This window comes from Corythoichthys intestinalis, chromosome 12 (assembly GCF_030265065.1).
Source record: "Corythoichthys intestinalis isolate RoL2023-P3 chromosome 12, ASM3026506v1, whole genome shotgun sequence".
Lineage (NCBI taxonomy): Eukaryota > Metazoa > Chordata > Actinopteri > Syngnathiformes > Syngnathidae > Corythoichthys > Corythoichthys intestinalis.
The window spans coordinates 40,461,187-40,473,993 of record NC_080406.1 but is presented as its reverse complement, the minus strand read 5'-3'; the positions used below and the strand labels follow the sequence as shown (position 1 = coordinate 40,473,993).

Genomic DNA, 12,807 nt, shown 5'->3' with positions numbered 1-12,807 from the left:
AATCCATTTTGACTGAGAGGGCTGGCAGAGATCATTCACTGCCAGCTTCTTCCAGTCGGAATGGATTGGGCATCTATCGCCGTCAATGGCACACAATGATTTCAAGCTCTCACTAGCAAGCAAACAAACCATTAAGCACACACACACATACACGCACGATGTACAAATAACAGTGCCATAGGAAAGATGCTTCTGGTGTTAGAAAGAAAACAGGCCAAAAAAAAAACAAAACTTGTTTTGCAATTAGCATTGAATAAACTAACAGTACAAAAGCAGAGGAAAAACAACGCACAGCCCTCATACAGTACATAGACTCCCAGTTTTATTTGGTAAGAGGGTGTGAATGTGTTTGCGTGCGCTAATTGCTAGAGCTTAGTTTTGGAGCTCCTGGGAGTGAAAAACAGACTGTGGAGTTCATACCCCTCTGCTATTTACTCTCATACTCACCCCTCACTGAATGTGATGCTGTCTGCCTACCCACTCACGAAGAGGAGGAGGGAAAGAGGGACAGAGTGACAGAGCGAGAGAGCGAGAGAGAGAGAGGGAGGAGGGACTCCAGTATAGAGATCCTTTCTCTTTCCAGCGATCAGTCCACTGGAGCGCCTCAGCCAAACAGGACTCACCCTTCCACTATTAAAGACTTTTAACATATTCTGTCACTACACAAGAGCAGAAGACACATCACACTATCATTGACTCGCTGATAGCCAGATGCAATCACGCCAGCTCTGAGGAGGCTGGGTCGAAACTGGAGAGTGTACCAGAGAATGGAATGGAATCTCAGAAGAATGGAAAGTGAACTGAGACACATCAACCCAGATCTGCTGCAGCCCAGCAAGAGCTTCAAGAAGCCCACATCAGGCACTATCACAATCAACGTCGGTGGCTTCCTGTACACCGCTCACCGGACCACCCTTGCAAAGCACCAGGGTACCTTTCTGGAAGAGTTAGCAAATGGTAAGAAACCTGTTCAGCACATGGATTCGATGGGAAACCCGTTCATTGACAGAGATGGTCCAGTTTTCCGGCATGTTCTCAACTACCTTCGAACTGGAGAGCTCCAGCTACCTGATGACTTCAGAGAGGCTGGGCTTCTCCGAAGAGAGGCCGATTTTTACCGTCTGGTTGAACTTGTAGAAGCCGTGGCAGAGTGGGAAAGTCACAGGGCGGCCCAGCGGGAGCCAGCGTTTTTAGAGGTGACGGATAGCCACGAGAGGTCACAAGGCCTCAAGGTGTATTGCAGTGATCCCACCTTCATCGAGAAGGTCAAAAGTCGACTGGTGCAGATCTCTAAGAGTCGTCTGGATGGGTTTCCAGAAGAATTTGAGGTGTCGTCCAACGTGATCCAGTTCAGACATTTTATCAAGTCGGAGCCAGGCTCACGGCTCGTGCTCAAGGAGGACAGCACATTCTTGTGCACGCTTGACTGCCTGAAATTAGAGACAGTGATGCTAGCCTTGAGATCCGGCTTCAGGCTGGTCACCAGCCTCGACAGCAGCAAAGGCTCCGTTGTGGCAGCTGAAGCCCTGCATTTTGTCAAATAGGCTGCGGGCAGACGGAAGGAAGAGGTGTGACGCCGAGAAGAAAAAAAAAGAAGCAGTGCCTGATTCCTTACCCACTCCTATAACATATGATTTTGGCTTGAAGGTCTTGTAAAATGTGTTGAGCTGTGATTCGTCATTGGTGGAGAAAAAAAAAAAGGAAAACAGTGTGCTTTCATGTAGTGCTTATATATTTAAAACTCATTGCACAGACTTTGAGCTCACATCAAAGTATTTCATCTGCCCGGAATAATTAGAGTGGTGGAATTCTATTTTGGTATCACTCATTGCACTGCCAGTCTTGTTGCATTTAATTGACCTAGGCCAATTTGACTATATTTAAAGAGCATTAGATTAGACCATAAAAGTACAGAGATGGTACTGTGACCCGTTTAACATAAAAGTGAACAAAAAGTGAGGGTCTCAACAAAAGATGGCTTCACCAGTGGTTTCACTGCACAATTACTGCTTTTGCAATAGCTGCAGCCCTAAAAACTAACCATGACATGCACCATTGTGCCATTCAATTTTTACTACAGTGTGTGTGTGTGTGTGTGTTATAATACAACACGTGTACTTTAATAGCTGATTATGCCCAAATCGGTTGACACCCTAATCAGAACCAGCATCTGTGTCTCCTTTCATACCATTAACATGAATTTAGCGCAAACAACTGTGTCTGTTGTAAGGGCTTTGAATTGAGCATGATACATATGTGTACTAAATAAATTTTGTGTTGGTGCTGTGAGCCTCTGTTTAGTCAGTACATAAATCATGACTGTGTGAATATTTTATGAATAAAATTCGGAAATCTTTGGTTGCAACTACCAGTCTTTGTATCCTTGTGTAAGTACAGTGATTATTGTAATAGTAGCCCATAGAAATAAACTGCACAAGTCTGCATTCACAATTCATATTAAAATATCCAAGCACATTACTGCTTTAAGTGATATAAAGGGTCTTAAAAAGACCACTGAAATAACAGTAGTTGACTCTTTGAGAATTGGTTTACCATCAAGACCCATTCAATTCGATCTGTCATTTTATAAATCACATACATTTAAGTTTCAGCTCTTCAAAAATGACAGAAAAGATTCAATCAAGTCGATAGACATTGGTGACACAAGTTATCATTAACTTAAATGATAACACTGGCTCATTGCCATACTAGTGCAACTCAACCTGTAACAGTCCTTAGGGGAAGAAGATTGTGTATTCAGAAATGAGGCCAATCATCCTCTTCCCTCAAGGAGAAACAGTTTTTATCCAACTGAAAGTCACTATAGTGTGCCACTACAATGGAAATTACCCACAATTACCCCAATTTTCCAGGTGGTGTAAATCCATACCTGCCAAATTACACCATCACACATAATTCGAGTTTGTCCTTCACTTACCATGAGATAGAGCTTCTCTAACACATTATTACACAGATAAATTGTTATTGATGTCTCCCTAATATTTGCATGTGTGTGATTCTACAAGTTTCCCCCTTTCCCCACCCTATTTTTCCACTTCCAGATATTGATGATTGTATAGAAGTGCTTTTATCATTTGTAAAATATCATTACAGTATAGTATAAAAAGTTACTCCACAATTACTACCTCTTACAATAAAAACTAAATATTGGTAACCATTATAACCAATGCAGTTGAGCTGTATGTATTTTTAATGTTGGTTACTGCTATACTTACTAATTGCCGCATGGTTCATACCTCATCAAAAGGCATCGAATGAAATGAATGCCTAGAAACGAGATAAATGGTATGGTCAAGCAAACACACTAAGGCTTTTCACCTGTTGCTGAGCAAACCCAGTTCCTACATTTCCATCATTACGCTCTCAAATACACCCCCGTCTGTGTCATCAGGCCTCAGTCATATACCAGCTCTCAGCTGGTAAATGACTAACATACCTCAGATTCTTATCCTACAGGTTCAGAAACAAAAGCCATGGCAAAGAGGGGCTAGGACAAGGTAATGAGGAGGAAGACGTGAGGCCAAGGAGATTCCAGTTTATGATCTGAAGCACAAGGAAAGATCTATTCATTGGTAATTGTCTCAAATTGTCAGCACGCTTGGAAGATTTACACCCATTTCCCAGTTGTAAGAAATCATCCGCATTACACAAGTCATCACTCAGCAGGTCAAAAATTCAATCTGTGGTCTAATAAAATCAGAGCCCATCAAATCAAACCGCTAGAGCACTAGAGATACTTTCCTCCTCCTCCTCCATTATTCTTACATTTCTACCTTTCTTTTCAATGCAAATAAAACAAAACAAAAAAAATAATGGAAAGTTCACCGTTACCAGGACAACAAGCTCAAGGGGACAAGTTAATGACGCAAACAAATTAAGTCTTATTATAACACGCGATCAATGTATATTCCATTGCATAATGTAAACAATAAAGTACCATAATTTTCGGACTATAAGCCACTACTTTTTTCCTTCATTTTGAATCCTGCGGCCTTTAGTCCAGTGCGGCTTATTTGTTGATTTATTTGGGTTACTAGGTAACACTTCATTTGACAGCTGCGTCATTAGATCGTCTTAATTGTGACATGACACTATCATGGGCATTACTGAATTCTTATGACAGATGTCATTAAGTGTCATCCGTCAAATTATATCACTAACCCCATCTATGTCCAGCTCAGACCTTTTACATCCATTCAAAACTAAGATAATTGCCGGGTGACACAATATGACATCTGTCATAAGCATTCATTTATGCTCATGGCAGCATCCTGTCATAGTTATGATAGTCTTATGGTGCCACTGTCAAATAAGGTGTTACCAAATAACAGAACTAGCATTAATGAAACAACTGGAACAGTAACTGAAGAAATAATAAGCAGAGAACATGAATTTAGATTATTTTGATGTTCTTTACATCTGTAGTGCTGCAATACATGCTTGGAGGCATGTTGCCAACAAAGGTGTTGCAGCAGTTGGCAGCAGAGTTTGACTGTCTCCCCCAAGGGAGCAGTGATGGCGAAAAGAAGCTTCTTGAAGCAATGAAGCTTTACAGCCAACTGGTTCAAAGCTTCATGGTGGTTCATTTGCTCTTCTGACAGTCGTATGATACCACTGTCAAATAAAGTCCTACCGGTTAATTTCTTCTAGTGTAAATACCCCATAATACAGTGAGGACGGCTGCGGCTTATAGTCCAGTGCGGCTTATCTCAAAACAAACGTTGTTTTGTGTCAAATTTGGTGGGTGGCGGCTTATAGTCAGGTGAGCCTTATAGTGTGAAAATTACGGTAAATGATTCACCATTTGAGTGAAAAATGGGTGCAAAAACTGTAAATTGACGAATACGCATAAAACAAAACAATACCTTATTCAACAAATAGGTCCAATTATTCTTTCATGAATTATTTTACCTTTGTATTCACCCATTCATTTCTTTGTCATGAACTAAAGTCTCCCACCTTTTTTGCCTGAACTATGACTAACTGGGAGCTGCTGTCTTCCATGAACAAAGCACAGTATGCAGAATGATTCATTACAGCCTGTTGCAGTTTCAATAGCTCCATTGAGGAGGTTTGAGCATTGTCAATCCAAATCAAGCCTGGTTCAGACTATCAACGACTAATGGAAGACAGCAACTCTCCACTGAAAATCAGACTAATAGACTAATGGTAGGGAAGCAGGTTAAGGTTGAGAGAAGCCTTTATAAAAGAGAACAATTCGCCTACTCAACATAATGATCCTCCTGCTCAAGCATCTCTCTCTTACTAAAATAAAAATGTATGGCCAATACGGACTGGCTTATTGTTTGAACTGAAGACTGCATATCTGCATCCCAGCCAATGTCAATTGGTTAAAGGATTTTAAGTGACAATGAGTTACATTTTGTTTTCGAGTCGGTTCTTACGCCCTAGCAAGGACTAATTTGTTTTTCAAAATTGACATTAGTGACAGCAACTGAATTTAATTAAATATACATTCGTAAGAGGGGACGACACACGTTTGCCTTTGGCTTGTTGTCCTGGGGAACATTGCTGGATGGGGATGTTAATGTTAAACCATGAATTTTGTAGAAAGCAATTGTCACGGTCATGCTGACATTAGGACAAATAACTTAGCTTTGCGGGAATACAACTTGCAATGTCACAATGAATCATCGTTTACTGTTATGCCTTTGTTGCAATAATCTATCAGCAATGTAGTATGAAAGTGAGTGTATATTGCAATTGTACAGTTGAGTGAAAAAGTATCTGAACATTTGGAATTTCTCATATTTATGCATAAAATCACCATCAAACGTGATCTGATCTTTCAAAATAACACAGATGAAAATAAAGTGTCGGCTTTAACTAAAACCACCATAACATTTATAGGTTTTCATATTTAAATGAGGATAGCATGCATACAATGACTTCCTAAGGACACTTAAAGAACAATTGAAACTACGTTTTACCAAACATTTTAAGTCAGGTGTGTGCCCAATCACTGATGTGTGGTTTAAAGATGCCCTGCCCACTATAAAACACACACCTGGTAAGAAATGTCTTAATGAGAAGCATTATCTGATGTACATCATGGCTCCGTCAAAAGAGCTGTCTGAAGACGTGCGATCAAGGATTGTTGATTTGTATAAAGCTGGGAAAGGATACAAAACCATCTCTAATAGTCGATGTTCATCAATCGACAGTCAGAGAAGTTTTCTACAAATGGAGAGCATTTGGTGCAGTTGCTTCTCTCCCAAGGAGTGGCCGTTCACCAAAGATGACGCCAAGAGTTGAGCACAGAATACTCAGAGAGGTAAAAAAGAACCTGCTAAAGACCGACAGAAATCACTCGCACAGTCCAATATCTCTGTGCACACATTAACTATAGGGTTGTTCCGATCATGTTTTTTTGCTCCCGATCCGATCGTTTTAGTATCTGCCGATCCCGATATTTCCCGATCCGATTGCTTTTTTTTGCTCCCGATTCAATTCCAATCATTCCCGATAATTTTTCCCGATCATATACATTTTGGCAATGCATTAAGAAAAAAATGAATAAAACTCGGACGAATATATATTCAACATACAGTACGTTCAACATACAGTACATAAGTACTGTATTTGTTTATTATGACAATAAATCCTCAAGAAGGCATTTACATTATTAACATTCTTTCTGTGAGAGGGATCCACGGACCGAAAGACTTGTAATTCTTAAAGGATAAATGTGACTTTGTATATTGTGCCTAAATATTGCCATCTAGTGTATTTGTTGAGCTTTCAGTAAATGATACTGTAGCCATTTAACTGTTCTGCCCAAATGCATGATGGGAAGTGCAACCATGACTGTGCGTATTGGTACCAATTCATATATCTTCTCTGCGTTGGGAAATAACATAGGATGTTAAGAAAAAGATCAATTACTACTTGTCTTCCCCACATTGCTTCCCACAATATTTCTAATCGTAGGGAGAGGGATTGTAAGGCTTTAGCCAATTAAAAAAAAGGCTCCAAAGGCTGCCAAAATTCACTACTCATTTTATGCTGCCTTTTAGCTCTCTATATATACTGTAGGTAAAACGGCACCATTACAGATTCAACGCGACAATGCATGAGTGGGTCGTGCAGCGCATGCGTTAATTGCGTGAAATATTTTAACGTGATAATTTTTTTTTTTTAATTACCGCCGTTAACGGGATAAATTTGATAACCCTACCTTAAAGTGATCCTCTAGTTTTAAGACATGTAATTCTTAAAAGATACATCTTAGTATGAGTTATAATAATTTGACATGAAATCCCTCTTAATGTTTTCGTTTTAATAAAATTTGTAAAATTATTTTAACTGATTGTTCGCCATGGTTGTTGACGTCGCAGTGCCGTGACGTCACAAATCCCGCTGCCGGACTTCGGCGTGTCATTCATTAGCAACATCTCGTCAGTTCGTCCCTTCCAATTTGAACCAGAGCGGAAAAGTGAAGAGCAGGACAGCACTGTCGGTCGTTCACAAGACGAGCAGCAAAGGCGAAATGCAGAGCAAGAAATACCTGATGAGGCAAGAGTTGGGCTAAACTTCTGGTGTACTTGCGGCAAGTGCATCTCGATGACAACGGAGCGAGAGAGCGTATGTTGTCCAGAACTCAGGTTTTTGTCAGCAGATCTTCAAGGTGAGTTATTGCGTCATCAAACTCATTCCAATATAATTGTGTAGATTGTTAGCATCCAGAGCTGTCGTATGCTTTACATACAGTACAGGCCAAAACACATTGGCATTCGTGCCTTTTTATTTTCTTGACCATTGACATTATAAACTCTCACTGAAGGCAATAAAACTATGAATGTGTGGCGAGCTAGGGAAGGATGCGGAGTATCAAACCACGGAGCTAATCCGCGTTGTTTTATTGACATTTAGGCTGCAAGAAATAGCAATGTCTGTCTGGCATGCGACCAGCGGAAGGTAACAGTTATTTCCAGCTGTTCCCTTCACAAAGTACCCCCTCCCCAACCACACAACGTGCCAACATAATTTCCGCCGGTGAATTCTGTTATAACTTGCTACAAATGCACACGTGTGTATTGTGTACTTAGAAAAAAGGTGAAATAACTAAAAACGTGTGATATTCTAGTATCTTCAAAGTAGCCACCCTTTTCTCTGATTACTGTTTGGCACTCTTGCCATTCTCGCGATGAGCTTTCAGAGGGAGTCCCCTAAAATGGATTTTGACTTCACATGTATGCCATTCCGGCGATGAGAATTTATTGCTTTATCAATGGGGTTGGGACATTTGTGTTGCATTGAATGAATTGCATTGGACGTGCTTTGATCAGTTTGAGTGGCAGCATCACTCATATTAGCTGAATACTGAACACACACTGCCTGATGAACTGACAGTAGAGGTGAATTATTAGCTTCCTCTGTGACTAGCGGTACGCCCGAAGGTTCGCCTCCCGCTGTAGCGACAGGAGCGGCTTGGGTGCTTAAGAGGGCGGCAAGAGTGTCTCGTCCGTCTCGCTTTATTGCGCGCATTTCACTCGATATCCGAGCAGGCTGAGGCTTCTTGTGCGGGAAAATAGTTGCAACAGCATTTGGTTTTAGTCTGCGCTTATATCTAGCCGCACCGGTGAGATCTTTCATTAGTTGTCATCTACTAAAATCCTCAAACGCGGTAGGAGAAAAATGGCGGCAACAAAGCCTTGGTTGTTTGGGAAGATTTGCTTGTCTACAGGCATTTTCCCAAACCTTTCTCCTCTTCTTGTCAACAGGAAATTTGTGGAGACTCGCATCACTCTCCTTGTTTCCATTTGACTCGAAATTGCATCCATAAGCAGCACATCGTGGCATTTTACTTCGCGAGTTAAGCCAGTAATACACAGTTGTTGTACACACGCTACACGATTGGAAAAATATCATCTACGTCATCACTCCGCGCCCGCAGAACATGGCGCCAACTATCGGTCAAAATATGCACTAAATATTATAAAATATTTCCATTGATTTAACATTTTATGTGTTTCTAACGACATATTTTAATACAAGAGAACAATTGTGATTTATTAGAGCCTACATGTCTTTAAAATCGAGGATCACTTTAAGCCTAAACTAAAGACTGGATGAGTGTAACATATTATGTCTGTAATACAATTAGAAAACGATTTAATTAAAATATATATATATTAAAAAAGGCATGTCCGATATTTTTTTGCCGATTCCGATACTTTGCAAATGACGTGATCGGACCCGATCGATCAGCATCTAATTAACTATATGTAAAACTATGGCCAAGAATGGTGTTCATGGGAGGACTCCACAGAGGAAGTCACTGTTGTCTAAACAAAATATTTTTGCTCATTTAATGTTCGCAAAAAGGCACTTGGACACTCCACAGAAGTTTTGGCAAAATATTTTGCGGCCTGATGAAACCAAAGTTGAATTGTTTGGGAGTAATACACAGCGTCATGTGTGGAGGAAAAATGGAACAGCTCACCAACATCAACACCTCATCCCCACTGTGAAGCATGGCGGAGGGAGCATCATGATTTGGGGCTGTTTTGCTTCCTCAGGGCCTGGATAACTTGCAATCATTAATGGAAGAATGAATTCAAAGGTTATGAGGATTTCTTGCAGGAAAATCTGAGGCTGTCTGTCAGACAGTTGAAGCCAAAAAGAGGATGGATGCTGCAACAAGACAATGATCCAAAACACAGAAGTAAATCAACTTCAGAATGGTTTCAAAAGAACAAAATACAGGTTCTGGAGTGGCCAAACTATTAAATGTGATGGTTCACTTAATTATTTTTCCCCCTTCTGTCATTGTTTGCATTCTATCCTCATTAAAATATGAAAACCTATAAATGTTTAGGCGGTTTTGGTTAGAGCAGACACTGTTTTTTTTCATCTGTGTGGTTTTGACAAAGATCAGATCACATTTGATTGGAATTTTATGCAGAAATGTGAGAAATTCCTAAAGGTTCAGGTACTTTTTCATACCACGGTAGTAATAAAGGAAAACAAGTACTTAACCTTAAAGTTAGCTGATCATGCAATATTGTTACATGCTATTGAGTACTGTAACAGCAGGTTGTTTTACAGTACTTACTAGTAAGTATAGTTTCTGGGTTTACTCCACAGATATCCAATACAAATGGTCAACATTAATAAATGCTGGCATGAAAAGCTGCCATGATCTACAGGCAACGATGTCACACATTTAGTAACTTTTTTATTGTCATGTCACAGGACTACTCCGTGGGCGCACAGGAGGTGGGAAGCAGAGCACTTGTGCATAGATGACAATGCATATTAAATTGTCCAGATAAACAAAGGCTGAGTCATGATTCTCTGTTCACCTCGGACAAAACAACCACAAAGAAGAATATAAGGTGCTCATTTTCTGTAAAATCAGGCCCCTCATTCACACACTTAGTGAGGTAAGACAGCCCAATCACCACCCCTTAAAAAGTGAGCATCCATAGACGAATGAAAATTTATTGTCAAACTCGGGCTCCAGCCTTCCTGTGGAGAGTTTGCAGTTAGTTTATCCAAATATCTTGGAACTATACCGCAATGGAAATAGTCAACTAAATGGCAACATTGCAAGACACAACTACAGGATTATCTCGATGAAAGTAAACATTAAAAATGACTAATAAAATCCGTGAGGATTATTTGGATGTGGATTTATGACGTTAATTAGCTAATTCAAGGAATTTAAGTGCTGTTTCATCCGGGCAAGGCAAGGCAAATTTTTTTGTATAGCACAATTCAACACAAGGCAATTCAAAGTGCTTTACTTTTTCTTTAGTCAAAAGAACCTTTAAAACAAATGCAATCGAAACAGGAAATAAAATTATACATGAAAATCACATTAAATTGAAATCAGAAATGGAAATAAAGCAGAAAAGGAATAAAAACCAAATAGCTTGAAGTTTGAAATATGTACATAATTATGGATATGCTGATATAAACAAGTGTTTTTAGCCCTGATTTAAAGGAGCTAACAGTTTAAGCACACTTCAGACCTTCAGGTAATTCGTTCCAGAAGTGAGGAGCATAATAACTAAATACTGCCTCACCCTGCTTGGTTCTTGTTGTTGGAACATATAGGAGACCGGTTCCAGACGACCTTAGGGGTCTAGATGTTTCATAGGGATCCAACAAATTGAGCATGTATTTTGGTCCAAGGCCATTAAGTGTTTTGTAGACGAGCAGTAGTATTTTATAGTCTATCCTTTGACTCACTGGAAGCCAGTGTAACGATTTCAAAACCGGTGTAATGTGGTCCAATTTCCTTGTATTTGTAAGGAATCTGGCAGCAGCATTCTGTACTTGTTGCAGCTTCCTTACTGATTTTTTTTCAAGACCCGTAAATACACTGTTGCAATAGTCTAATCTACTGAAAATGAATGCATGCATACGTTTTTCCATGTCTTGTTGAGTCAGAAGCCCCTTAATTCTGGCTATATTTTTTAGGTGGTAATAAGCAGATTGTGTGACCAACTTTAGATGGCTATCACATTTTAGCTCTGAGTCAATAATTACGCCAAGATTTCTGGCTTGATTTGTAGCTGTAATTGACATTGTGCTCAGGTGCGTGCTTAACTTTGATCTTTCCTTTTTTGGCCCAAAGATGATAACTTCTGTCGTCTCCACATTTAGCTGGAGAAAATTCTGGCACATCCGTTCATTGATTTAATGAATGCATTTACTCAAGGAGACTAAGGGACTATAATACTGTGGGGACACAGAAATGTAGAGTTGTGCGTCATCTGCATTGGTGTGATAGGAGAAGTCATACTGTTCAATGATCTGAGCTGGGGAAGCATATAGATGTTAAATAAGAGTGGTCCAAGAATGGACCCTTGAGGGACTCCACATGTGAATTTGGTTGGTTCCGACTGATGATTTCCGCGGCAGTAAGATCTAATAGTAGCAGAACAGATCATTTGCCTGCATCAGTATTCCAACAAATATCATGTAGGACTTTGATAAGCAAGGTCTCGGTGCTGTGTTGTGGCTGAAGTCCAGACTGAAATGAGTTTAAAAGATTGTTTTGCATCATAAAAACCTGGATCTGTTCGAATACAACCCTCTCGATAATTTTCCCCAGGAATGTCAGATTTGATATTGGCCTATAATTACCAATGGTTGAGGCATCTAGATTAGGTTTTTTAAGAAGAGGTTTTATTACTGCAGTTTTTAAAATCTGTGGGAACTCTTCTGTTTGGAGGGAAGTGTTAATAATCTGAAGTATGTCTGGGGCTATGCAATGAAAAACAGTTTTGAAAAAGTTTGAAGGAAGAATGTCAAGGCAGCATGTTGTGGGCTTTAATTTTGACACAATTTCTGTTGAAGTGGCATAGTCCAAGAGGATGAACTGTCTAAGATTGACATGGGGGACAGTTTGGGATGCATTTAGTGTAACAATTATTAATCTGGAGTTGCACACAGTCTCTAATCTTCAGTACTTTTGTGTAAAGAATGCTGCGAAATCATTACAGGACACCTCAGATACCAATGCCTGAGGCACTTTAGAAATTAAGTAGAAATGCATTAGCTGCATTCTAAGGATAAGACTAATATTTCAAATGAAGCAGACAATAAAATCTTTAAAGTGCAAGAGCATCGTCTCTTACAGAGTAGGATTTTTAACTGTCAAAAAAAACAGTGGAGCGTTGCAACAATGCATGCTTCCTTATTACCCTTATTGCTTGCTGAAGGGGAAAATAAAAGATCTGTTAGGACAGCTGATGTGTGGTTCACTATCACTATGACCGTGAGCGTAAAGGATTAAATATGTCAAAAAAC

General features: G+C 39.8%; 2 protein-coding genes across 3 annotated transcripts in view; one reads left to right on the top strand and one right to left on the bottom strand.

Annotated features, from left to right (window-relative positions):
* LOC130927368 (general transcription factor IIF subunit 2-like) overlaps nt 1-12,807 on the bottom strand; it is a 51,332-nt gene that overhangs the window by 27,640 nt on the left and 10,885 nt on the right. The window lies entirely within an intron of this gene.
* LOC130927367 (BTB/POZ domain-containing protein KCTD4-like) lies at nt 609-2,357 on the top strand. Its single transcript, XM_057853149.1, has one exon. It carries the CDS (start codon nt 768-770, stop codon nt 1,542-1,544), a length of 777 nt encoding a protein of 258 aa, XP_057709132.1. The 5' UTR covers nt 609-767; the 3' UTR covers nt 1,545-2,357.

Excerpts from the sequence above, each read along its gene's own strand:
- LOC130927367 (XM_057853149.1), top strand. The coding sequence starts at position 768 with ATGGAATGGAATCTCAGAAGAATGGAAAGTGAACTGAGACACATCAAC.